The following is a 25,760-nucleotide window of genomic DNA, read 5'->3' on the forward strand; positions in this document are numbered from 1 at the left end:
CCGCAAAGAAGGCTCCAAGCGCGACAAGTACACGTTGCAAGCATGGTTAGTATTTTCCTTCACTATGTAACCGTCGACTTGAAGTTAACACTCAAGCTCGCCAGCTTTGAATGTCAGAGACGCAAGATAAAGGTGAGCCTAATTTTCAAAGGTGGGGGAGTCGCCTATTTCGAGACTTGAGGTTGCTAATTCCACTCGCACCCAAAGTGTTCAGGGGAGCGGAGATGTTCAAGTTGCCGAACGCGAAGCATAGAATGCCAATATGCTGGAGACGATCAGCATGAAGCACCTTCACAGAGGAAGCGTGCCGGGAAAGAGTGGGAATTTCTTTTATCACCCAGTTCTGTAAATGTGGAACTGAGAATGTCTAGATACACCGATCCAGCATCACCTCCATCTTGCGCGCGAAAGAGAAGGAAAACGAAAATGTCTTTGAAAGAGCAGATTTTTCAACTACAGGAGCAGGTCAATGCACTTTCGAAAGCTAACAGCCAAATAAACACGAATATGCAAACTGCAGCCCGTGTCAAGGCCGTCATTGCGAATGTGTCCGACTCGGATGAGTCACCCACAACAATTGCGCCTTCAAGTACCTGGATTGTGAATAGAGATATGTTCTGTAATAGTTCGAACGCTAGCCCTTCCTCGTTTCAGCAGATCCCCAGCCCACTCAAAGCACCGTCAGAACCAGATACGATCGAAGCTACAAGTCCCCCATCCAACAGCCTCCCAATCGATTCCCAGCTCAATACCCTGAGAAAGCTTCGACATGGAAGTGCTTTGATTGACCCCGACAATAGCTTCCAGGATCTGCTAGCCGCAGTGAAGTTGCCAGCGCCGCGTGTTCTGTGGGACCTTGTGAGCAAATTCTTCGAGGATTTCGAGTCCTACTTTCCATGTTTAAATCAGGACATGATATACGAGCGACTCTCCGAAATTCTATCGCTTCACGGATTTCACAATGGCAACCATCAAATTGTTATAGATTCTAGACATTGCAAGATTGTCGCAATTCTCTTGAATATGCTAGCATACGCCGAATCACTCACATTTCCGATTGAATCTTGCAATCCAAGGCCAATCTCGCGAAACTATCTCCAAGGCCTTAAGTTAATGCAACATTTCACTCAGCTTCACGATGGGGATCTTGAAACCGTCATTTATCACACTACATCATCTGCCTATCTTTTGGAAATGTCAATGCATCATATGGCCCTCCAGAGCATCACACAAGGGTTTCAAATCGCGCTCCAAATTGGGCTCAATAACGAAACTTTGTGGCCCTCTGATGAATCCGAAATTGTATCTCGCCAAGGGCTCTGGTGGACACTTTACTTTCTCGATAAACGTATCACACAAAAGTGTGGCATCACCTATTTCCTTCGCGAAGATGAAAGCGCCGTGAGCGACTTTGGAAATCTCAAGGATAATGTTAATTCGGGCAAGCACGAAACCTTGCAGAGCCTCGTTTCTTTCAGTCGACTCTGGGCTCATATTTGGGACGGATTCTTCTCACCCCAAGCTCCCAGGGCAGATGACTGGGGGGGAGTCACAGATGATGGATACTCGGATTATGATCGCGTATCGGCAAATACCTTCAAACCTCCATTGGAAGTCTTCTATGGTTTCCCAGTATATGATTGCTGACGGGGAGACACATGCTCGTCGGAGGCTGATTGTGTTCCTTGTAAGGTTCCAACCAGTCCCTTGCCCAGTTACCAAAATACTAATTTTCATCAAAGCGATTTCAATCTTTGCGACTTAGCATTCGGCATAAAACTCTCTCATCCGACGAACATGACAACGAGCGCCGTAAAACAGCGATCGAAATCTGCAAGGCTATCATTGAGGCAATCAGAAACTACATGGCTACGACTACCTCTTTAAAGCCCATTGGATACATCTTGACAACAGCATTGGTCGAGTCTCTGTATCATGTTCTGCCGGAAGAAAGTCGCGCAGCCCCAGTAGTATCAAATAAGCTTTTGAAGGATTTGATCGACGGCGCCAGTCAGGCCCTTCAATCTTTATCCAAGTCAGTCGCAACAGCATCCAAGATTTATGATTACTTAAAAGATCTTCTGCCGCCGAATGATAAGTATAGCTCTCTTGATGCTTTTGTATCTGGTCAAAATGCAACGGACCAAAACATGCCCCTAGACTGCTCCTTGGATCTTGATGCCCTTTCGGATTCATTTTGGGGTGACTTTTCCAACCAGCCTTCAGAGCCTATACACATGGGAGAGGGCAATAAAACGTTACCACTTTTACCCATGGGTCGAACTGAAATTTTCACGATGAACGGGTGGCTTTTTAATTCCGATGATCTTCAGGGCCAAATGCTAACCGATCTGCGCTCTGAAAGTATGGAATTGGGCAATCTTTCTCTGAATTGTACTTCATCTCGATCCGGAAGAACTCCTTTCGCATGAGCAACTGTTAAGATGAGAAACCTCAAAGCCCAGTTCGCTCACGCAAGTTATCTCTATTTGCATAGATTGATATTGTGGCGTCATGTAACAAGTGGAAAGAATTCACCAGATGGCGATATCTTGCTTCCAAAAATTTCCGTTTCTTCCCCGCTTCGAAGTAAGTAGAATTCATTAATAGTGGTAGAATATTTTGCATAATCAGAAAACGTCTTACTACAACAAGAATACCTGAACCGGAATTCTAGACATGCTTTTAGTTCCGCGGAAAGCATATTAGCTATTTGACGAAGCATAATACTCGCCTTTTGATTGGCTACTCGGGCATTAGACCAATTCGGGAAGGAGATTATATTTCTGTTTCAAACTTACGCACTCCCTTGTATGATCTAGCATGAAGATGTTACGACATGAAGCTAGCGTGGCTGTAATGCTATGAGGAAATTTCGCTGCATAAATTTCAAAGAATAATTGAGTCAGCCGGAGGTCTTGATATATTTAGGTTGCGCCATCCTATTTCAATCGTATCTCGTTTGAATATCGATCCGACTACTGTTTTATATTAGTCATCGGACGTCTGGTAATACCGACACAATGCTTCTTCAATCTGCCTCAAACCTTCTCCATGAAAGCCCCCTACTGGTTTTCTCCACCGCTGTATGCACGTTCCATTTGTATCTCGTGCAGTATCTAACAGGCTAATTTGCATAGATTTTTCTTTTACTTGTTATGCAAGTAGTTCGTGACCTCTTCATCAACCCTCTCACCAAATACCCTGGGCCGTGGTTTGCCGGTGCATCACGCATACCCCAACTCTACCATACATTTAAAGGCGACCTTATCCATTGGGTTACTAGCCTCCATGTTGCTTACGGCGATGTAGTTCGTGTGGCACCAGATGAGTTGAGCTACGCATCTGGTGACGCATGGAAGGGGATATATGGTCACGCCGCTGTAGGAAAAAAGGTCACGGAAAAAGACACTCGATTCTATGGCCCTTCGTTCAATGGAGCTCCAGATATCATTCGTGCGAATGGACCTGATCACTCTCGGTTCCGTCGCAACTTTTCGCATGCCTTTTCGGATCGCGCACTTCGCGACCAGCAAAGTTTGATTTGCAATTATGTCGACATGTTGGTCGAGACCCTGAAAGCCAAAATTAAGAAAGATTCCAAGGAGAAGGTAAACATGGTCCGCATGTTTAACTTGACGACTTTTGATATCATGGGTGATTTGACCTTTGGTGACTCCTTGGATCTTCTGCTGGGAACCGGCGATACGAATTGGGTCTCCGCAGTTTTCTCTAGCATGAAGACTAACGCTTTGCGTAGACTGGGACGCTATTGGCCTTGGACCGCTTTCATTGCTCAGAATTTTATCCCTCGGGTGTTGAAGCAACAGGCTATCGCTCATTATAAAGCCTCTCAGGCTCGTGTTGATAAAAGAATCGATCATAACCCTGATTTGAAGAAGCCTGATATCTGGGGTATTGTGATGAACCAAAAGGAGGATCTTCGGCTCAGCCGTACGGAAATGTACGCCAACTCACAAGTCTTCATGGTTGCTGGTACCGAGACTACTGCGACTACACTCAGTGGCCTGCTATATAATCTTCTCATGAAACCCGAAACAATGGACAAAATTGTCGAGGAGATTTTGGACACGTTCGAGAAGGACTCGGATATTGAGATGAGACCCTTGGAGCATATGAAATATCTCAATGCGTGTATTGAAGAGGCACTACGTGTCTACCCTCCAGTTCCAGTTGGTCTGCCTCGTATCACGCCCGATGACGGCTTACTCATTTGTGGAAAGCATGTCCCAGGAAAGGTATCATGGCAGTCCAAAAATCCTTCAAACAGTTACTGACTCCACCATAATTTGATAGACTGCAGTATCGGTCAATCAATGGGCCACATATCATAGCCCCAAAAACTTCAAGCATGCCGATGATTTTATTCCTGAGCGTTGGATCGACAGTGAATTCGCCTCTGATAACAAGGCGTCCTTCCAACCATTCTCGTTTGGTCCTCGTAACTGCCTCGGAAGAAAGTATGCACATTCCCTGATATACCAATTTTGTGATATTCTAGCTAACGTTGATAAAGTCTGGCATACCACGAGATGCGTCTCATTCTTGCTAAGGTGCTATATAATTTTGAATTCACCCTTGTCCCGGAATCAATCGGGTGGGAAAAGCAGAACACATTCTTTCTTTGGGAGAAGAACGAGCTTGTTGTTCAATTAAAAGTCAGGGAGGCTCGAAGATAGACCTCCCAGCTTTGCGAGAGCTTGAGCCCATGCTTCTAGTACTTTTGCTAGTAAGGAATTGGGCAATGGTTGACATGTGTATGTATAACATGACGATCATGTAGGTTCAGACTTAGGTACTATAAATAAATAGTACGGAGAATGCCCGGTGTAAATACACATCACTCTGAGTCTTCTTGTTTGATACACCCCAGATATCAGCGTGAGCTCGGGACTCGAATTTGACGCGTAACAGGTAAGCATGTTAAATTGAATTTTACACTCTGCCTACTAGTACTCGTCATTTCTGCCCTTGCGAATGTTTATGACTTCATACTAATAACATCACGGTACCTAATAGGGGACCCTGTCTGCAAGCCATGTTCAGCCAGTGAGGGGTAATAGGGGTATAGATAGGATCAATCAACGAATAGAAGAAGAAGAGAGGTATGATTGTCTGCTTCTGCAGGCAGTGTAGTCTTATATCACATAGAAATCTATTCACACCGCTATCTCATACTCGATGAGCTATCTTCCCCATTACACTAGATACTTTGAGGTATTTGTCAGCAATCAGGCTCATTTGGATATAGCTATAACTAGAAGCAGTGAATAACGGCACTGGAAAAGAAGTCTTTCATGGAGCTTTTGGAGGCATCGCAGATCCCATCACATGGCCGATATTAGTATGGAACCTCATAATCTGTCAATAGGCCAAAGTGGGGATTTAGGGGCTCTCATGGTCGCATGGCCTGGTTATAGTGAAGTAATCATTCTGCTAGTGCTATCTAAAACACGGCTGATTGGTGACCGAGGCACCAAATATCGCCTTGTGGCTTCGCAGCTTCCAGGATATCGAGTGATCTCACATACGCCACTACCTTCATAGCTCTAGGATTCTGTCAATCTCACCTTGCAGGTGTGTAATAAGTTATGCAAAGGGTTTTCGCTTAGCGACTACCAACGGAATGTCTGCTGGTATCTTTCCGTTGGGTTCCGTTTGTAAAGTACGGGCCTTCCGTTCCATGTCGAGACCTTTCCGTCTTTAATTAGTTGGTAACCAATCAAAGAGATCCCCCAATCTTCAATGCATCGCTATTTTAAGTTTTCTACAAGAATTATAACTCCCCCGTGCGTGACAACATATTTTTCGTCCAAACTGATTCGTCCTAAACTGGGCAATTGACATATCAATGGCACTGAACGTTTTGCCTGGCCCTATCGAGGAAGCTAAGTTGAAGGCTCGTCTGGAACTTTTAGACAACTTTGAAGAACAGCTTGCTAAAGCCGTTCAATGGCAAGAATGCGAATCACCGGCTGCTTATCGACAAATGCGGCGGGAGGGCACAAATGGATTCATCGCGCCAACTTTGAATCCTACCGCACGGCTCGTGTATGTGGCTGCAAGAGATGGATATCAAATTGAATTAAGAATCATCAGCCCCAGGGAAAAGCTGAGCAGGGGAACCTGGTTACATTTTCACGCAGGTAAGTGATTAAGTATGCTTCTGCGAATTCATCATTAGATTGAGAGCATTGGCTTACTTGGGAAATATTTATAGGTGGCTTCGTTATTGGGAGCAATGCATCATACGATACCTATTTAACTACTTTGTCTAACCGCTTGGGTCTGACAATGGTATCTGTTGAATATAGACTTGCACCTGAGAACTCTTTCCCTAAGCCTCTGCATGATTGCGTCGATGCAGCCCTGTATGCTCTTAGCCCTGCGGGCGAGAAGGATCTCGGTGGACCATTGAAGATTCTCGGTGGAGAGTCTGCCGGAGGATGGCTAGCGGTTTCCACGGGCCTCTCCCTGCGCAGAGATCATAGATTTGATGTCAGATCAAAGTTGGATGCCATTGTTGCTGGTTACGGAATCTTTGATCTCACATATACGCCGTCGCTTCTTGAGCATACTCGGAGCATTGTACTGAGTAAACAGGGCATGATGGACTTCTGTGAGGCATGCTTCAGCCATATACCTATGGAAAAACGGAAAGCTCCGCTTGTATCTCCTCTATATGCAGACTTGAAGGAAATGCCTCCGGCATTGTTCTTGACGGGCCAGATTGAACCTCTCGTGGACGATAGTATTTTCATGGCGACCAGATGGAAGCAGGCTGGAAACGACACGGAGTTGAGTATCGTCCAAGGGGCCTGTCATGCTTTCACTCTGATCCCAATGGGGGATTCTACTGAGGAAGGGCTTGATATTATTGTCGACTTTGTGCAAATGAGATCTAGCTAATCATCACAATGAGACGATAGAGTATTGGTCTGTTTTGCTAGATATTCATTCTCTATTACTCTTGTCTTTAAAATATTTAGCTTTTAAATATTGACAACGGCGCTCACTAGCGGCAACCGGCTGAGTAGTAGTCACGAATTCCAAAAGCAAATTTTTGCAGCGAACGGGCCATCCTAATACCGATCTCATTGACTTATTCATTCCAGTTTTAGACCCATCTGGGTACATAACAGAGTACGCTCACTGTTAGCTTCTAGGGTTCCTGGTGTCAGGTGTACTTTACAGTAGTTCCATTTGGGGTATTCTTAGGTCCTATATTTAACCTGAATTTATAGAAGAGGTTCCTTTAAAACCGGTTATACTAGTGGTATCATTGACTCCTACTAGTATTACCTGCAAACTTTGGACGTCTACAGGTACAGTCGGTCACAGGGACGGTTAGCCCGAATTGTCCTACCAAACCAATTGGAACGGTTGCCGCTATGGAGTACCGTAACCAAATAGTAACTCGAATTGGAATTATGCGACCTTGCATGTCCCTCGAATAATGGGTGGACTTTTCGCATAGAAGCGAAATACCATAGGGTAGCCAAGAAGCGTTGTTATAACATTCGACTGATGTCAAATTTACAAAGTAGAAAAAGAAAGCCTATGCAATCCTAACCGCCCTCTCCTTGCATATCGAACAACATAAAGAAGATCGCTCAACCCAATGACAGGTTGCAGTACCTAATTTACTGTATTACTAGTAGCATTTACAGACCTTACGCTTGTCCCGAGGTCTGTGGGGCAAGATAATCATATAGTGCAGTATCTTTCAATTCTATGCCTATGCATAATCCATATACATACTAGTATTACTGGAATCCACCATCGGCATTCAAAACCTGAAGTCAAAAAGCAATATTAGCCTTGATCTAGCAAGTCCAGTTAAAAAAGAACTTACACTTCCTGTGACAAAGCTCGAGGAGTTGCTAAGCAAGAATAGAATGCAGTTAGCGATCTCTTGAGGCTGGGCAAGTCGCTGAAGAGCACTCCGAGACACCATTCTCTGGAAGACAACATCAGCATCACCGAGCGCAGTAGCAAGGGCTGTATCGACAACTCCACTATTATCGGTTAGAGATCATTTTCATACAGTGAGAATTATTTGACTGACGGAGCTATAGCATTTACTCTGACGTTCTTAGGTCCGAGTTCTTGAGCGGCCGACTTGGTCAAAGAAATGACACCCCATTTTGCCGCACCGTATGGGGCATTCCAAGGAGATCCTCGCTGGCCCGCAATACTCGCAATGTTGACAATACTTCCGCCATCGCTAATATGTCTCATTTCCGAGGACAAGCTATTGCGAACACCATTAAGATTGATCGCCATCATCCTATCCCAGTCTTCATCCTTGATCGCATCAAGTGCATATCCCTTTCCTTTGAATCCTTGAGTTCCAATCCAACCAGCCAGATTGACTGCACCGTCGATTTTTCCAAATTTCACCTTGGTCGCTTTAACAGCAGCTTCGATTCCGGCAGAGTCAACGACATCAATTTCAAACCCAATGGCTTCTCCACTAAGCTGGTTAATCTCATCGAGTGTCTCTTGTGGGTGCTTAAGGTCCAGCAAACCAAGCTTTGCACCCTGGCGAGCAAGGGAGATAGCAGTAGCACGGCCCTGTCCGGAAGCCGCTCCCGTCAGAAAGAAGACTTTACCCTTAAGATCGGCATAAGACATTTTGAGTGAATATTAATCAACTGCAATGCTGCGAATAAGATATGGAGTTGCGTGAGTAATAAAGTTGAAGACAGTAAAACAATATTTCCGTGGTCTTAAATAATGTTAGGGTACTGAAGGTAACTTAGGTAGATATGCACTAATAGTTAGTTTTCTCTCGGAAAGGAAGTTCTATCAAGATCCGACTAATTGAGACTCTGACTGATCATTCACATAATTCTACCTTGTCGGACAGGTTCACTTGTTCATTGGTTGACGTGGAACCCCCTCCTTCTCGGAACGTGAAAGCATGGCGGTGCCGCGGATCACCTTGTTCCGTTATTATTCATTCGTTCCGTCACCTGGCATTTTCCACGCGCAGCCGCGATGGGCCTTGCAATGGCTCTTGTTACCTTGCAAAACGTGGTTTCCGGAATGAAAGAACTATCATTCAATCAGAGTACATCATAACGCTCGGAATATCGTCTCAACGAAGAATTCCACATAAGTATGCTCTCACTCTTTCCAATCATCCTTCAAATTACTACAAAACCCGACTCCGATATCCCTTTGATGAAAATTAAGCTGTCAAGCCTTCAATCCTCAAATGGCCATGATTCAATCTATCGAGCCTAACGGTGCCGGTGGAGAAGCACGATGCAAGCCTATTGAAGCGACTGAAGTATACCGCAACAAATACCCAGTCGCTTATGAACAGTCCAAGCTACCATTTGACACCCCTAGGCGACTTAAGATTATTCTTGCTGGTGCTGGTATCAGTGGAATTTCTTTCGCTCACGCAGTGGAAAGTGGTCAATTGTCTAATGTCGATCTCCAGATCCTTGAAAAGAATGCTGGACTCGGGGGAACCTGGCTTGAAAACCGCTACCCCGGATGTGCTTGTGATATTCCCTCACATAATTACTTGGTACAGTTGACCCGGCTTTCAATCTTTCAAGTATTATTTTGCACTAACAAAATTCTAGTTCTCATGGGCACCCAATCCCAAATGGTCCTCTTTCTATGTATCGGCGCCCGAGATTCTTGAATATGTTGAAAATGTAGTGGATACATTTGATCTACGCAAATATATCACAACTTGCCGCAAAATTACTGGCGCACGCTGGGATGAGCAAAAGCAAAAGTGGATTGTGTCCAGCAGAAACACGGATGGTCGTCGTACCGTTGTTTCTTCAAAGGGCGTCACGGATGGAGAAGTTGGTGATGAGATCCTCGAGGAATGTGATGTGTTCATCAACGCTAGTGGCTACCTGAACAACTGGAGATGGCCTGATGTCTCCGGTCGCGAGAATTATCAGGGAATCCTTGCCCACAGCGCCAACTATGACCCTTCCATTGACCTCAATGGGAAGAGAGTCGCTGTTATTGGCAACGGAAGTAGTGGAATTCAACTCACTGCAGCTGTTCAAAAGGTTGCCAGTCATGTTGGCGCCTACATTAGATCTCCAACCTGGGTTACGGCTAATTTGGGTTCGAGATTCATCGGCCAGGGCGTTTCCAACATGAGCTACAATGAAGAACAACAAAGAAAATGGATACAGAACCCGGAGGAATATCTCACGCTTCGCAAAGAGATTGAGAAGGAACTCAACTTTCGTTTCCCTCTTTACGTTCGGGAGAGCGAATTTCAAGCCCTTGCACGCAGTTTCACAACTAAGGATATGCGCGCCAAGCTTGATAAGAAGCCCGAGGTTGCTGATTTGATTATTCCCAACTTTGGTGTGGGATGTCGCCGACCCACCCCTGGTCCAGGATATCTCCAAGCCTTAGCCTCTGAGAACTGTGAAGTGGTTTGGGGAGAAATTAACTCTTTCACTAAGACTGGAATAAAGTCAGCCGACGGGAAGCAGCGTGACTATGATGTGATCATTGCTGCAACTGGCTTTGATATGTCCTTTATTCCTCGTTGGCCAATTGTTGGACGGAGCGGAATTGACCTTCAAAAGCAGTGGGCAGATGATCCTGCTTGCTATATGTCAGCAATCGCCCAGGATATGCCTAATTACTTCATCTATATGGGCCCTGGAAGCCCAGTCGGTCATGGTAGTATGATAACTTCTATCGAGCGCATCACTCTATACGCAGTTGACTTGATCAGGAAATTGCAATGTGAGAATTATTCATCGTTCCGACTCAAGGAGGGAAAGGCCAAGGCCTATCAGTTTCAGATGCTCTCATGGTTGGAAAAGACCGTATGGGGTGATTCTTGTCAGAGCTCTTTCAAGAACGGCGAGAAAAATGGCGCGTTGCATGCATTTCATCCTGGCTCCCGTTTACATTACTTCGAATTGCTTCGTCGTCATCGGTATGAGGACTTTGAGTGGGAGAGTCGATGCCCCGAGTCCCACTTGGACTTTGCTTGGCTCAATAACGGCTTTCTTTCACATGAATTGAACTCAGAAGAGGAAGCGGACTCTACGTATGATCCCTTTCCAATATTTTTCTAATTGTGCTAACCTCTTCACTCACAGCTGGTATCTGGACCAAGATAACTCCATTCTTACGAATTTTATAAACAGCAATAATGTCTAAAATGTAATTTAGATAGTGAACGCTGAGTTTCAGTTTTTGGACCATTTATAATGGTTTAGATTGCCCAGGTAGTTTGCATTTTCCCAATATATATTACTCCAGGGCTCCTAGCTTGAAGTTGAAGCTGTGACCGCGTCTATAATGTAGTAACTAGTAGTTACTAGTACTACCAGCAACCACCTCCGAGTCCAAGGCTGGGCAGTTCAGACTTCCGAGTTCCAAGGTTGTAACACTACCTCATAGTAATAACTTCGAATACGATACTATCACTAACTTCTCAAATAAACAATAAAGTATGATGAATATGGCCTGTCTGGAATTTTATTAGTATAGTATGAACCTCAGGGTAATTTACCGGCAACGCCGGGTATATTTCCATAATCTCTAGGCTATAGTGGGCTCCCACCATTGAAAGGTCGAACCCCGCAGGCCCAGCCAAGCTCTTGATTAGGCTAAATTCCGGATTTTATTCAATCGCACGTCCCTATCATATAACGAGGTAATTCCAGTCTTACTCATTTCACTATTTACTGTGTTTGACTCTCCTTGGGTCCTCTTCGTGTTAATTTCTGAAAATGCTGCGTATCCGCAACCCGATCCTCCCCGGATTTAACGCCGACCCTTCCATCATCCGTGTCAACGATGACTACTACATCGCAACATCAACCTTTGAATGGTACCCTGGTGTCCAAATTCACCACTCCAAAGATTTAGCAAACTGGGAACTTATCACGCGCCCGTTAACTCGGAAGAGCCAACTGGATATGCGCGGCGCCCCGGATAGCTGTGGCGTCTGGGCACCGTGTCTTTCATACGACGGGGAAAAGTACTGGCTCGTTTATACATATGTCACGCGAAAAGATGGATCTTTCAAAGACGCACATAACTACATCGTCACGGCACCGGAAATCACAGGACCCTGGTCGGATCCGATCCACGTGAATTCTTCCGGTTTCGATCCGTCTCTATTCCACGATGGCGACGGAAAGAAATGGTTCGTCAATATGCTCTGGGATCACCGGAAGCGACCGCGTGCATTTGCTGGGATCGCGCTACAGGAGTTCGACCCCGCCTTGGGGAAACTAGTCGGACCACGTAAGAATATCTTCAAGGGCAGCGAACTCGATCTTGTTGAGGGTCCGCATCTATATAAGCGGAATGGGTGGTATTATCTTCTCACGGCGGAAGGTGGAACCGGGTATGACCATGCCTGTACGCTTGTGCGGTCGAAAGATATTTGGGGACCGTATGAGATGCATCCACAGACGCATGTTCTTTCTTCGAAGGATACGGCTTTTGCGGCGCTGCAAAGGGCCGGGCATGGGGATTTGGTTGAGACGCGGGAGGGGAGGACTTATCTTGTGCATTTGATGGGGAGACCTGTGGGACAGCATCGGAGATGTGTTCTTGGGCGGGAGACGTCGATCCAGGAGGCTGTCTGGCGGGAGGATGATTGGTTGTATGTTAAGGGCGGGTCTGTTCCGTCTTTATATGTCGATGTTCCTGGTGATGGTGATGGGAAAGAAGTGGACGCAAAGTACTGGCAGGAGAAGGAATATACGTTTATCGACGGCGTTCTTCATAAGGATTTCCAGTGGCTGCGGACTCCTGAAACGGATCGGATCTTTTCTTTGGAGGATGGGGCTTTGTCGCTTGTTGGCCGCGAATCGATTGGATCTTGGTTTGAGCAGGCACTAGTTGCACGGCGCCAGACACATTTCTCATACGATGCCGAAACGGTGCTTGTTGATTATGCCCCTAATGATGAGCGGCAGTTCGCTGGCTTGGTCGCGTACTACTGCCGGTACAACTTTTTCTACCTTGCAGTAACAGCGGACGCGGACGGGCATCGAGAGATAAATATCCTTCGTTCCGAGGCATCCTATCCGGAAGGTAAACTCGATCTCGGAGGCGTTGAACCAGTCCGTATCCCCAATGACGGTATGGTTAGGTTATCACTGAGTATCCGTGGCGGTCTGGCTTTACAATTTTACTATGCGATTGACAACGGCGAGCTGAATAAGGTTGGGCCGGTCTTTGATGCTTCTATTTTGTCGGACGAGTGTGGGGGACATCAGGCGCATGGCAGCTTTACGGGTGCTTTCGTTGGTATGGCATGCTCTGATGTTAATGGGACTTCTTTGCCGGCACGCTTTGAGCGATTTACTTATCGTCCGGTAGAAGACGCTGCGGACAGATATGATATATGAATAATGCACCTGGGCACTGCATTACGGGGGCATGTATCCCAGAAAGAAGCCGAAGACGAAGGCATTGAAATTAACTGCATGCCAGGTAACTTAGGATGACCTTACTCGGAATATATACATCCTTGGAGGACCAACCTTTGTTGCGGCTTTGCAAAGAAGGCAAGGCAATCCAGAGATTCGAAATCAAGAGGGAACCCTGGAATGTTCCAGTCCAACGCATCGGTAGTGCATAAGTAGTAACTGAGTCAATATCGAGAATAGTATGGTAGGGCGGGCGCTCTTGGCGATATTAGATATCATACCACCTCGCTCCAACCAACTGGACATACTCGAAAAATTCGTGTTCCGTCATAATTCAGGTGAATTATGAACATACTGCAGCCCAGAAATTTGAGATATACCAAAGTCCCACCCCTCGAACGATAAGCCACCCGCAAGACAAATGTCCGCGCCGAGCACCGTCGGCTCCGATAACGGCCCACGTGGTGGGGCGCATGGGCTTGTTGTGCCGATACCGCTCATGCTTTTTCCCAGAGCAACATTTGTGGATCGTGTGATTTGCGCAATAGGGGTCTTCAATATAAAGTGACCCTCGAGAATTATGATATTGTGAAATAGTTTATCAGAAAACAAAAATGGCTCGATCCCGGGCGATGAGAGATGAAAGTTGCCAGCCAGGAGGCCTCAAACACTGAAGTATCCGGACGACTCCCAGGTGTGAAGTATCGGAGGATATGATGCCTGGGAGCCTGCAAGTCATGTTTGTGTTGGCATAGTCATTTCCCACTGTAATAAAAACTAAAATGTCCGATCGAACTTTCATTCGATGAAAACTATCCGGTGTCTCAAGTACGCACAAGCGGCACGAAGTGGTTGCGTAATTAAGATGTAGCTGACGCCATATGAAACGGTCTTCCTGCGTCTCCAAATGCCATAAGCATCACACTTAAATCGAATGATAGTTGATCACAGTCGATTGGTAATCTCAATTTGCGTGATAAGACGCGATTCATTACAGGTTGGCGTCATCATAACTCAACCTAGTCTCTTATTTACTCTTATTTAACGCGGGGGTTGCGACTTGGGTGAGGACTGGATGAACCGCAACAACCAAGAAAATAGCCAGGATCAATTGCAACCATAATGGCGACCGAATTCATCAGCCTTACATTCCCGAATCCATCTACGGAGCTGAAGCCGATCCCAAATCCCACCATTGACCCAAATTATTTGGTCAGGTATGCTCGCACGTTAGATGACCATGAGTTCAACTACACCTTGGTTCCATATGATTCATCTTATTTTGACCCATTCACCGTTGGCGCAACCATTGCTTCTGTGACCAAAAACCTCAAGGTCATCATCGCGCTGCGGCCCAACACACTTTATCCGACAGTTGCCGCCAAGGCGCTCGCGACACTTGATCAGCTCAGCTCTGGTAGAGCTGTTGTTCACTTTATTGCCGGCGGAAGTGATGCCGAGCAAGCTAAGGAAGGCGACTTTCTAAACAAAGAAGAGCGATATGCCCGCTTGGAGGAGTATATTAAAATCCTCCGTCGAGCATGGGAATCCGCAGATCCATTTGATTGGAACGGAAAGTATTATCAGTTTAAGCAATTCAGTAACAAAGTACGACCCGTGAATGGCACCATCCCGGTATCAGTCGGCGGTTCTTCAGATGAGGCATACCGAATTGGCGGCTCTCTCGCGGACATTTTTGGTCTCTGGGGTGAACCACTCAAGGAAACAAAGGACCAGATCGATCGAATCTACGCCGAGGCTGACAAGGCGGGACGGAGTGAAAAGGACCGCCCCAGAATTTGGGTCACTTTCAGACCTATCATCGCCGAAACAGAAGAGCTTGCCTGGGCTAAGGCTCACGCGACACTGGATGCGCTGAATACAAACCGAGCATTGGGTCAAGGAAAGGCGCCTCCTAATGCCCCACCACCTCAAAATGTCGGATCTCAAAGACTGCTTGATATTGCCTCCCGAGGTGAGGTTCAAGACCGCGCCTTGTGGTATCCTACCGTGACGGCTACGAATGCACGGGGAGCATCGACAGCCTTGGTTGGCTCCTATCAAACTATCATCGACTCCATTCTCGATTATGTTGACCTCGGGGCTGAACTGATTTCTATCCGTGGGTATGACAATCTCAATGATGCTATCGATTATGGACGTTATATCTTGCCTGGCGTACGCAGTGTTCTGCAAGAGAGATCTAAAGGCTCCGCAGCATGATTAGATTTAGGATGATCAGGAGAAGACCCTCAAAGGGACGACTATCCGCCTTCAGGTATTTCATTAGTGGGATATCCCTGATCTCTTTTGATGATAGTATAAGAATTAAATTTCTTGAGCTTCCCGCTTGACAGGACCGAGTCTCTAGGTCGACACATGTTTTTCTATTAAAGATAATTCCTTGTATGCAGTAAAATGGAGATCGCTATGCTGGAACTTTTTGAGTCTCCTGCTTCCTGCGGCATATACCAATTACATTGTTTGCTTGCCACGCGTCTCAATCGGCAGGAAAATCATCGCGAGGAATGCAGCCAGAATGAGGGCACCAGCGGCGTAGATCGGCGCGGAAGGAGTCGTACTGGCATAAATACCGATGATAGGTGCCATGAGACCAGCGATACGGTTGAAGCAGCTCGCAATGCCTGATCCAGTACCACGATTCGGGGCAGGGAAAACCTCAGGAGTATAAGCGTACAGAACGCCATACATCATCATCTGGAAGAAGGACTCCAAAGAAGAGCACACAAGCTGGATGTTGGGATCCTTAGAAGCCGTGAAGCAGAAGAGAAGAACACCGGTGATCATGGTCGAACCGGCCATCGTACCCTTACGGCCAATGTATGGGACATCGACCAGATACCAAGCACAGAGGGGACCTGGGATACCACAGACTGCGGTGATGGCGTAGTTTCGGTAGGTGATGTAGTCGGAAGAGTTGGCGCTTAGATACTGGGGCAGGAAGGCATTGAAGAGGGTGTAGCCCATTCCAATAGTAGTCCAACAAAACCAAATCAAGATAGCTAAGCAAACTGTTAGTATCCTGGAGTTTAGGTAGCATATGCACACATACTAGAGATGCCAAGTTTCTTGGTCGCGAAGAGAGGCTTGATCTGTTGAACAGAGAATCGCTCAAGTGACCTCTTGACGATCTCCACTGTAGATAAAGACTGCTTCTCGGTTTCCTCGGCGTGTCCACCAATCTCATTTAGAATCTCTTCGGTGAGCCAAGTCGTAGTCTTGTTCTTGTGGGCAATACCTTGAACTGCTGCAACAGCTTCATCCTGACGACCACGAGAAACCAAAAACTTCGGTGACTCATAGAGAGTAAACAGGAAGAATCGACACAAGAACATGCAGAAGGTAATAGCACCCAGGCTCAGAACAAGGTATCTCCAGCCCCAGTTGTTTGCTTTGTTGCAGTTGGCAGCATCCGCGCAAGAAAAGTTGGGAATGAAGGCCCAAGCGAGCATACTGGAGATTAAAGTACCGACAGACCACCAGGTAGCAAGGCCACTTAAAATGTTGGCAGAATTGGGGGGCAAGCATTCGAGGAAGACAGCAGCATCGACTGGCAAATTGCCGCCGACACCCAGACCCAAGCATGCGTAAAGAGCACAAACACTAGATTTGAGGTCAACAACAAGCTACTTGATAAAACAGCCATGATGAGAACATACGCGATCCAGCTATTTCCACCACCTGCAGCGAGGCCAAATGTACCACAAATGAAAAGCGTACAGTTGAAGGCTGGACGGCGTCCAATGGCATCAGAGGCAATACCCCAAAATGAGGCACCAACAATCAGACCAACGAATAGAGAGCAGGTAGCAAATCTAGAGTGATTCTCGGAGACGCCAAACTCATTGGACACAGGCGTCAAGGTGAGAGCAACACCCTGTCAAAAATTAGCTAACGGCGACATCGCGCGTTTCAAATCATTAGATCATACCTGCAACCAAAGGTTGTCCGCGACCCAACCCATACCACAGAGGATGAACAGGCCCCATTGGTAACGGCCCATGCCGATGTCCTGGATAGCTCTGTTGATCACCTTTGCTTTGCCTATAACGTTCCAGTCAGAGATACAGGTCTAGCATGACAAGGGGATCGGGCTCCGGTGTTGATTTGTGAGCTCAGCAAGGCTGGCAAGGGCGATGCCGATATCAACTCGGGGAATAGTGAGGTTGAATCTTGAACATACGATCATAGACAGTGTTGTGACCCGAGGCGGAGATGGTGGAATCGATTTCCTCTCGGAGTGCTTCCAAAGTCAGTGTGCTACGCTTTTCAGGGCCGGCTCCGGAGCCATTTTCCTGGCTGGAAGCCCGGTCGAGGCTGGTATTGGAGCCATCGTCTTTAGTAGGCGCGGGGGCACTTTCGAGGGGCACCACGACTTCCGGGAACTGGCGACGCTCTCGATTCTTGATGAGGTCTTTGAAGTTGAAATCTAACATCTTGGCCGATTATTCACTGTCGCAATTGGAAAATGGTCAGATTGAGGCGCGTGGCAAAGTCAATATCGGTTGGCGCAATGGTGATGAGTCCGGGTCGGATGTTAATAATTGGCGCTAGGGGAAATATGCAAATGATGCAGGTGCAATGGCTGTCGAAATCTGGGTCACGGTGACAAGATAAATAAAGAGATGCTCAATGGGTCAATCGATTAGATCGAAGTTGTCGCAACGGGGTTTGAAAGGCGGCTATTTTGGTGCTACTTTCGAAAGTTTCGGAGGTTTGCCAGACTGTTGTGTATCAAGTTTCTTTGAAAGTTTGAAACTATCCAACCGATAGGTATCAAAATGTGCAGCCAATATGCTAGAGTCGACGGGGTGTCGTGTGAAGGGGCCAAAGTCAGACTGATGTGATTTTGGATGTGACGATGAGATGGGAAGTGAAAGGTAAGGAAAGAAATGTGTCGCCACCGCAAAAGTGGAGGTTTGCAACGATTTCGGGTTGACTCTGGGGTAAGGGGAGCACGGCAGGATAGAAAGGAATGGGACACGGGCGATTATAAAGAATTAAAGAAAATATTTTCACGATGTCAAAATTGGAAATTAGATAATGGGATCACAACCCTGGGGCCCAAACTTGCGTGTTGGCCAACCATGAGCCTCACCCATGTGGCCCTATGGGTCAAGCCTCACAAGCCGGGATCAAGCCAGCATCAAGCCATGCCCGCCATGCCCGCCCTTCACACGGCAGATCCACTATTTCTATCCTCATTCGGCAGGCCAGTCGCATTCGCCCCATATTTAAGGTCCGCTCTGCACCGAAAAGGCCAAGCCGCGACGAGTAAGCGAGGCTCGGGCCAAGTACATATTATGGGTCGATGGTCGATAAACCTGTTGGTAACGCGGTGCTTTCCGACCGTCCAATTCGCACAAAATCGGATGCTCTCCCGTTCTCTTGATTGTACAAGCAGCGGCCCTAGCTTTCACCGAAAATCCACCGGTAGTGAATCATGTCGTACATGTTATCACCCAAAATTTATCCCAAGCGGACGGCCAAAAAAAATGAAATGAAAATGAAAATGACTTGGTTATCTGTTCAAGTTGTTCAAAATTGCGAAAGTCACCATGGATGATTAGCATGGTCATCTCGGTGCCTGTACTGTCGCGATTTATCCTAGGAATGCGGCTTCAGACCATGTGGTTCCAAATTCCGAAAAATCGATTTTTTGTGCTAGAATTAAGGTGTGAAATGATCGAAAATTTTCTCTTCGCGCTTGCGTACTAGGCACGAGTTTATCTCGGGTGCAAAATGTTGTAAAATTTTAAGAGTGGGATGTCTCTTGAGAGTGAATTCCCGAAGTCGTTCGTAATAAAACGAATACGACAAGTTATGGCCGCGATCTTGAATGATGTCCGGGAACAAAGTGCACAGGCAAGAAGTTGAAAATACCGATTAGAACCTTGGAATTAGTCAGTGGTTCAAGTGGTGAATGCCAATAATTGTTTTTGAGAGAATATGCTCATGCCTCAGGCTCCAATGGCCTGCCAATGCTGTTGACGAAGTTTTTTTGGAATGTAGTAATAACCAAGGCCTCCGGGGATTCACGAGCTTTATTTGTTAAAATTCCCAGGTCGGCAAGACAGGCAACTTGCAAGACAGGCAACTTGATCACCGTGATACAAAACCCAGCACTACTACTGCCTACTCCTAGTAAGTAGTAACTATCACAACTTGGACCTTGGAACTTGAACTCGAATAATATTGGTAACATATACTTATAGCACTCTACTACTCGTCGGTAGCCTTTTCTTTTTTCCAAAATGCCAACTTGAACTTGAAATGCAACTCGGTAGCGAGCAAAAGAGTCGGTATATCCTTTGGCCATAGCACGATGTTCTGAATCCTCACTGTAAATACGTTCAAACTTGGATGTAAATAACCAAACGCAAGATCGAGTCTTTACAAGGGTTAGGTGTTAGATCCGAACTTTGGGCACTCTGTTTCACTACTCCCATAAATATCGCCAAACTGGGAAACGCTTTCTCGGTTCCAGTGGCAACTCCATTTCTTCATCTGCAATAACCTCAGCCAGTCCAGAAACCATGTCAACTTCTTGGAGTGGCCTCATCCAAGGGTCTTTCCGACCCAGTGTAAAGCGGTGGACGGTATAAAACACAAGTAGAATGACAATGCCGATGTAGCATGTAATGAAGGTCGATGTGTCCCAATGGCCAGGGAAAAAGTTTGCCATGCCATTGAGCAAGAGAAGAATTGAAAACACCCCGCCCGACACGTATGCCATGTAGGGCTGTAGGATAGACCGATATGGCAGGGCAGTGTGGTCAATACCTTGAGCAGAGGTGATTTTGCGGAAACGCAGATATATCAGACAGACACAAATCCAGCTCAAATATGCGCCCGTGTTGATCAGGTTTACGAACCAGTTGAAGACGACTGCTCCCGTTGCGGACAGGTTCAAGTAAGACAAAGCAGAAAATGTAACACTTGTTGCTAACGCATAGTAAGGGACACCCTTGCGTGTGCATCGGGCGAAGATTTTAGGTGCATTTCCTGCAACGGCCAATGAGTACAGCACGCGAGAAGACATGTATAGGTACGACGTGCCCGCCGATATTGCAGATGTAAGAATAATCGCGTTGATGATGGAATCTAGGACTGGGATACTGGCCTCTCTGGCAGCAATAGCCCACGGCGAGGCACCAGCGCCCGATCCACCGCCCAGTAGCTGATCGTTATCACTTGAAACGATCATACTGATAGCAAAAGAGCCAAGGATGTAGAAGGCGACGAGTCGATAAAAGTATCGCTTTCCTGCCTTGGGCAGATTCTCTCGAGGTCTTTGCATTTCGCCGCCAGTAACAACCAACAGTTCGGGGGCGAAACCAAAAGCAAAGACCGATAGTGTAGTGACAGAGATAAAGGCCACAAAACGGCCAGTAGCCCCCTCAGCAACGTAATCCTTTACCGGGCCTGGGTCCTTCCAGTAGCGGAAACCCAGACGATCATGCGTTGGACCTCCTCCCAGTATTAAGACAAGAGCCATTATCAACAGGCCAATTATCCCGAGCACCTTCAATGATGCGAACCAAAACTCGGCTTCTCCGTAGGCACTAACGGGAAGGAGGTTAAGGATGATGATCAAGATGATGAATATCGTGATCCAAACCGCGATGTTGACGGGAGGGCTCCAGTAATCGATGATTACGCTGGCTGCGACGACTTCGGCAGGAACAGTAATGGTGAATATGTACCAGTACATCCATCCCAGGGCAAACCCCATGCTAGGCGAGACAAATCGATGAGCGTAGTAAGCAACAGAGCAGCCGGGCACAGGGAGATATGAGCTTATCTCGGTGGTGGCGGTCACAATACCGAGAACAAGGAAGGTCAAGAGACAGTATGCTATAACGAGAAATACAGGGCCGCCTTGTTGTAAGGCCTGACCGGATCCAACGAAGAGACCAGTGCCAATAGTCCCACCCAGAGCAAGCATCTGTGCATGACGAGACTTCAGCCCACGATGGGTGGTGGTCCGGTGGAGATCGAACGCCTGACCCTCAATATGAGAGGGTGAGTGGGCAAGGTCATCCCCTTTTCGGGCATTGCGATAGAATCAGGGCCCGCTGGGTCATTGAGAGAATAGGTAGAGGATTTATCCATGTTGCTTGGGTCAAAAGAATGCTAGGCCAGAAAACGAAAAACGCTCCAATTTATACATGTATCAGATCACTGGCCATCCCCAGAGCACAATTGTGGTATCTATGATTACTCCCCGTTTATGGGCTTGGAAATTCGTACCTATGAGCGTCTCGTACTTATCAGCAGTTGACAAAGACCACCCAATCAAAGTTCTGACTATGAGATTTGGCAAGAGGGGGTTTGAACTTTCCGAGCTCATCTTAGCGGATGGAATAATTGGCTGGTAGGGGAATGGCAAGGATTAAATTGACACTAGTATATATCAAGATTGCTCCCAGGCTATGTTACGGAATGTATCAGTATAAGTTTAATCTACTCTTGCTATAAATTCCCTCATTCAAACCATGGGCTGGAAGTTCTGTACCAATAATTGTTACTCTTGAAAACATGCTCATCTAGGACACTTGATTGCGATATGCCATACTCGCATAATAATTGATATAACTGGGGCCAATTGGGATATAACTAAAGAGCAGGGGGTAATACAAAGGCATCTTTCTCCACGGTCGGACGGAGGTCAAATCAGGACAATAACATGGTACGGGCTTTCTGCTGGCATATCCGACGTCATTATACTCGGCAAAGATCACCCGAACAGCTGCTTCTGGCTTGCATTGACTTCCTATGTAATAATATTCCATCTCATGACGGCAATGAGCCAAGTTTGAATTGCTGCAGCTCAATGTTTGGCACAATGCCGGGGAATGTGGGGTTCTGGCGTCAAATTTAGGAATGGTGTGGCGAAGTTTGAAACCTCCAACTCCATTAAACCTTCAATGCCAGACTTAATAGTTGAGTACATAAAGGGTACCAATATGTTCAAATTGCCTCCCAAATGAATGCATTTCCTAGCCCCGGAACCTGCTCGGCCTTTTGGAAAATTAAACCTTGAGCGATAGCCACGGGGGCAGTTGGTAGGTGGCGGGAAAGTAACTTGTTCAGGCAGGATCGCTGGATTAGGCAAGCAACATATGCATTTTACACACAAGCTCAATGATAAGCAAATTTACTCAGAATAGGAAAGTAAGGTATGGGTGGGGTATCAGAGGAGAAGCTCAGTAGGTTCATCTTCTGAGCCCCGATAGGGCGATTGAGGATACTATTTGAATGCATGAGGGATGAAGACATTTACTCGAATGAGGACCGTTCTCGGCTGGTCGACGTATTTCTACGATTAATGGGACAATTTTTCTTTGTCCTATCTTGGATATTAAAATTTTCGGTCTTTTCCTAAAAAGAAGTATGGCGAATCGTGCAGAAGAACTAGATCCCGATGTCTGCTGTATCGATGATCTCAAGTCCCGGGCCAGCGTCCAACTACCACAGATGTACAGAGGTAAAGGAGACAGAATAACATGATGCCAACATGGCTCAGATTTTAACCCCTCGTTTCCAGATTATTACAATGAAGGACCCATGGACCTCCTGACGTATGCCATACGGAAGGTAGCTTCTTCAGTGAATCCGCGCTGACTATGCAATAGCCTGCGTGACAATGAAGCTGCCTTCGACCGGTACAAGATTAGACCCAAAATTCTAGTCGACGTCAATTATATAGATACCAGTTCCGAGTTGTTTGGTACAAAGGTGTGTCTTGAAAATGTTTAGAGCCGGATCTCAGTTTAAGAAATTCTAATGGTCCAGGTGTCGTTCCCCCTGGGCCTCAGCCCCACGGCTATGCACAAATTAGCCCATCCCGATGGGGAGGTTGCCACATCTCGGGCGGCTGCTGCGACAGGAATCTCAATGGTACTATCATCTTACTCGACCTGCTCGATAGAGGATGCTACGGCCCAAGGGCTAGAAATCCCGTATGCCATGCAAATGTGTGTGCTGAAAGACCGTAAAATCACATTACATCTTGAAGCGCGCCGAGGGTATGTTCACTGTGAAATATCTGTTCAGCCATTACGCATTGGCCTTTCCACTTATTAAATCATAATTGCAGACAGTGGCTGTAAAGCTCTTTTCCTATCTGTTGACAATGCCGTGCTGGGAAAGCGGCTCAACGAGTTTCGGAATAAATTTGAATTGCCGGTTGATATGACTTGGCCTAACATTCTTAGTCATAGCTCAGTTCATTCAGACGGTGTTTATTATGGTCAGTTTTATGCCCAATTAATGGAAGATTGACCTAACCGCGAAATTTTGTAGATGCTGGTATGAACTTGGAAGAGACAATTCCGTGGTTGAGAGACAATTCCAATCTTCAGATCTGGTTGAAAGGTGGTGAGTATTCAAAAAGATTAATCATTCTGGCGTTTATTTTCTACATCTCATTCTGACATTCCAATGTAATTAATAGTGAACCGGGCAGACGACGTGCAGCTAGCTATTAAACTTGGATTGGATGGGATCGTTATCTCTAATCATGGTGGTCGACAACTTGACGGTGTACCTGCAACCTTGGACGTCTTGCGAGAATGCGCACCTATCGCGACTGGAAAAGTTCATCTTGCAATTGACAGTGGTATTCGTCGGGGATCGGACATATCCAAGGCATTGGCACTAGATGCTAGTCACTGTTTTATCGGCAGAGCTGCCGTGTGGGGACTCGCAGTTAGTAGAACTCGCATGTCCTTGGAAGCCCCCGGGTAGGAGCTAATAATTTTTGGTACAAATGGACAGAAGGGTGTTGAGCTAGGCATCAAAATTCTTTTGCAGGAGCTGCGTATTACGATGGCATTAGCAGGGTAAGATCACCTCTTGCTCTAATTATACCAAAAAACGAGATTGATAACTAACATGTTTTTCGTAAGCTGTCGCTCGATCAAAGATATTGACAGTAGCTTCTTATCTGTCCTTCAGCCCAACGGCATTTTGGCGAAGCTTTAGGATATGACTCAGGAAGTTCCGTAGATCTAAGGACCGTTAGATTGCTTTGTGACTAATTTCAAACTTCGCTATATTTGAACAACCATCACGCTTTTGTTCTGATTCTATTGATTTCAACTTCATGAAATAAATTTGTAAAAAATATCATGTGTTTCAAGATTATTATGAAATTTCAAACCAGACTTTTATGCAAATCATTGTATAGGGTAATTTCCGACAGTTTATGGCTCCCTCGAAAAGGAACAGAAATAGCTTAAACACCTCTACCTCCAACGATTCTAAATCGGTTTGAAAATATATTTGCATACCCTTGTACTCTAGTTACATGATGTGACTACTTTATGCTAGGCAAACTTGGATAGCTTGAACATGTGGCGGAATCATATCAATCGCCCTTGAGGCAGTTTTCATTCCAACTAAAATTTCCTAGTAGACATCGCCAAAATGGTGTTTCCAAATTAATACTAGAGATAAAAAGTTAAACCAGACTAAACAAATTAGTCTTAGTTGCCATGATCACAGAATTCGGCCATTGAAAGCCTAATGCTCTGTGGCTGTCCTGCGCCGGAACCACCTTCCCAAACCGCCAAACACGGCTATCAGGCGCTCCCCGTGACATAATTGCATTACCCCGCTCAATTTGAATAAGATGGTGAATGCCGATTGTTGTCTAGATTTACAGATCCTGGCTCTATGAAACGGTTGCCTTCCACAATAAACGTGGTTTAACACATCTGTGAGTACCATGAGAACCTGAGGCGTTAAAACTAAAAGCAAAGACACTTTCCCGCAATAGTATACAGAAACGTAGAATATATATGAGAACCTTGGAACAGAAGCGACCTCTCGTAAAAGCTGGGCCTATAAAGCAAATGCGTTCTCTGGACGAGGGCTGGCGATTATACACCGGGACTATCTTGACTTCCCATGTCGTATTTCGATTGAATGATCTTGCTTATTAATTTACCTGTATTCATTGCTCGGGCAATGGCATCTCATATGCATCTGATAAGAAACGCGATGCAAAAGAAAAGCAGCAAGAGAATATTTCATGAACACAGGCGGTTCGGGATAGCCAAAATAATACTGCCAGTTCCCGGTCTCGGCTTTGAGCTTCGTAAAGATACAAAGGACATAACGTGATTTGTCAGGGCCCGGGAGGCTTGATATTTCGTAGCTTGATCTGTGCTGTATTCAACAGCCTATCTACGTGAAGGACAGTTACAGAAATGTACTAGTAGAAATAACGAAAATACAAAGCAAAGCATGAGCAGATGTAATCTAGAGAGACTATATAGTTAGACGCTTGTTCCTGATTATAAGGCCTGA

At 46.1% G+C, this 25,760-nt stretch overlaps 11 protein-coding genes across 11 annotated transcripts; 8 read left to right on the plus strand and 3 right to left on the minus strand.

Annotated features, from left to right (window-relative positions):
- Positions 1 to 426: 426 nt before the first annotated feature.
- N7509_012273 (fungal specific transcription factor domain-containing protein) lies at positions 427 to 1,647 on the plus strand (the record flags this gene model as incomplete). The annotated part of the gene is made up of 1 exon (XM_056636910.1): positions 427 to 1,647. One exon carries the CDS (start codon positions 427 to 429, stop codon positions 1,645 to 1,647), a length of 1,221 nt encoding a protein of 406 aa, XP_056482940.1.
- Positions 1,648 to 1,865: 218 nt separating this feature from the next.
- Positions 1,866 to 2,432, plus strand: N7509_012274 (uncharacterized protein; the record flags this gene model as incomplete). The annotated part of the gene is made up of 1 exon (XM_056636911.1): positions 1,866 to 2,432. One exon carries the CDS (start codon positions 1,866 to 1,868, stop codon positions 2,430 to 2,432), a length of 567 nt encoding a protein of 188 aa, XP_056482941.1.
- Positions 2,433 to 3,023: 591 nt separating this feature from the next.
- N7509_012275 (cytochrome P450) lies at positions 3,024 to 4,700 on the plus strand (the record flags this gene model as incomplete). Its single annotated transcript, XM_056636912.1, has 4 exons — positions 3,024 to 3,086; positions 3,141 to 4,259; positions 4,318 to 4,481; positions 4,538 to 4,700. 4 exons carry the CDS (start codon positions 3,024 to 3,026, stop codon positions 4,698 to 4,700), a joined length of 1,509 nt encoding a protein of 502 aa, XP_056482942.1.
- A 1,172-nt stretch (positions 4,701 to 5,872) lies between these two features.
- N7509_012276 (alpha/beta hydrolase) lies at positions 5,873 to 6,930 on the plus strand (the record flags this gene model as incomplete). Its single annotated transcript, XM_056636913.1, has 2 exons — positions 5,873 to 6,167; positions 6,242 to 6,930. 2 exons carry the CDS (start codon positions 5,873 to 5,875, stop codon positions 6,928 to 6,930), a joined length of 984 nt encoding a protein of 327 aa, XP_056482943.1.
- Positions 6,931 to 7,787: 857 nt separating this feature from the next.
- Positions 7,788 to 8,658, minus strand: N7509_012277 (SDR family NAD(P)-dependent oxidoreductase; the record flags this gene model as incomplete). Its single annotated transcript, XM_056636914.1, has 3 exons — positions 7,788 to 7,817; positions 7,877 to 8,039; positions 8,090 to 8,658. 3 exons carry the CDS (start codon positions 8,656 to 8,658, stop codon positions 7,788 to 7,790), a joined length of 762 nt encoding a protein of 253 aa, XP_056482944.1.
- A 592-nt stretch (positions 8,659 to 9,250) lies between these two features.
- Positions 9,251 to 11,105, plus strand: N7509_012278 (flavin-containing monooxygenase; the record flags this gene model as incomplete). Its single annotated transcript, XM_056636915.1, has 2 exons — positions 9,251 to 9,565; positions 9,624 to 11,105. 2 exons carry the CDS (start codon positions 9,251 to 9,253, stop codon positions 11,103 to 11,105), a joined length of 1,797 nt encoding a protein of 598 aa, XP_056482945.1.
- Positions 11,106 to 11,765: 660 nt separating this feature from the next.
- Positions 11,766 to 13,400, plus strand: N7509_012279 (glycoside hydrolase family 43 protein; the record flags this gene model as incomplete). Its single annotated transcript, XM_056636916.1, has 1 exon — positions 11,766 to 13,400. One exon carries the CDS (start codon positions 11,766 to 11,768, stop codon positions 13,398 to 13,400), a length of 1,635 nt encoding a protein of 544 aa, XP_056482946.1.
- Positions 13,401 to 14,543: 1,143 nt separating this feature from the next.
- N7509_012280 (LLM class flavin-dependent oxidoreductase) lies at positions 14,544 to 15,644 on the plus strand (the record flags this gene model as incomplete). Its single annotated transcript, XM_056636917.1, has 1 exon — positions 14,544 to 15,644. One exon carries the CDS (start codon positions 14,544 to 14,546, stop codon positions 15,642 to 15,644), a length of 1,101 nt encoding a protein of 366 aa, XP_056482947.1.
- A 252-nt stretch (positions 15,645 to 15,896) lies between these two features.
- Positions 15,897 to 17,878, minus strand: N7509_012281 (MFS transporter; the record flags this gene model as incomplete). The annotated part of the gene is made up of 5 exons (XM_056636918.1): positions 15,897 to 16,444; positions 16,495 to 17,045; positions 17,102 to 17,319; positions 17,374 to 17,486; positions 17,626 to 17,878. The coding sequence occupies 5 exons, from the start codon at positions 17,876 to 17,878 to the stop codon at positions 15,897 to 15,899; spliced, it is 1,683 nt and encodes a 560-aa protein (XP_056482948.1).
- A 2,003-nt stretch (positions 17,879 to 19,881) lies between these two features.
- Positions 19,882 to 21,390, minus strand: N7509_012282 (AAT family amino acid transporter; the record flags this gene model as incomplete). Its single annotated transcript, XM_056636919.1, has 1 exon — positions 19,882 to 21,390. The coding sequence occupies one exon, from the start codon at positions 21,388 to 21,390 to the stop codon at positions 19,882 to 19,884; it is 1,509 nt and encodes a 502-aa protein (XP_056482949.1).
- A 1,448-nt stretch (positions 21,391 to 22,838) lies between these two features.
- On the plus strand, positions 22,839 to 24,431 carry N7509_012283 (alpha-hydroxy acid oxidase; the record flags this gene model as incomplete). The annotated part of the gene is made up of 9 exons (XM_056636920.1): positions 22,839 to 22,932; positions 22,993 to 23,026; positions 23,081 to 23,183; positions 23,241 to 23,473; positions 23,549 to 23,697; positions 23,751 to 23,825; positions 23,902 to 24,155; positions 24,225 to 24,289; positions 24,356 to 24,431. The coding sequence occupies 9 exons, from the start codon at positions 22,839 to 22,841 to the stop codon at positions 24,429 to 24,431; spliced, it is 1,083 nt and encodes a 360-aa protein (XP_056482950.1).
- Between the last annotated feature and the right edge of the window lie 1,329 nt (positions 24,432 to 25,760).

This window comes from Penicillium cosmopolitanum (assembly GCF_028827165.1).
Source record: "Penicillium cosmopolitanum strain IBT 29677 chromosome Unknown utg000011l:1.0-3548175.0:1.0-3550911.0, whole genome shotgun sequence".
NCBI classification, from domain to species: domain Eukaryota; kingdom Fungi; phylum Ascomycota; class Eurotiomycetes; order Eurotiales; family Aspergillaceae; genus Penicillium; species Penicillium cosmopolitanum.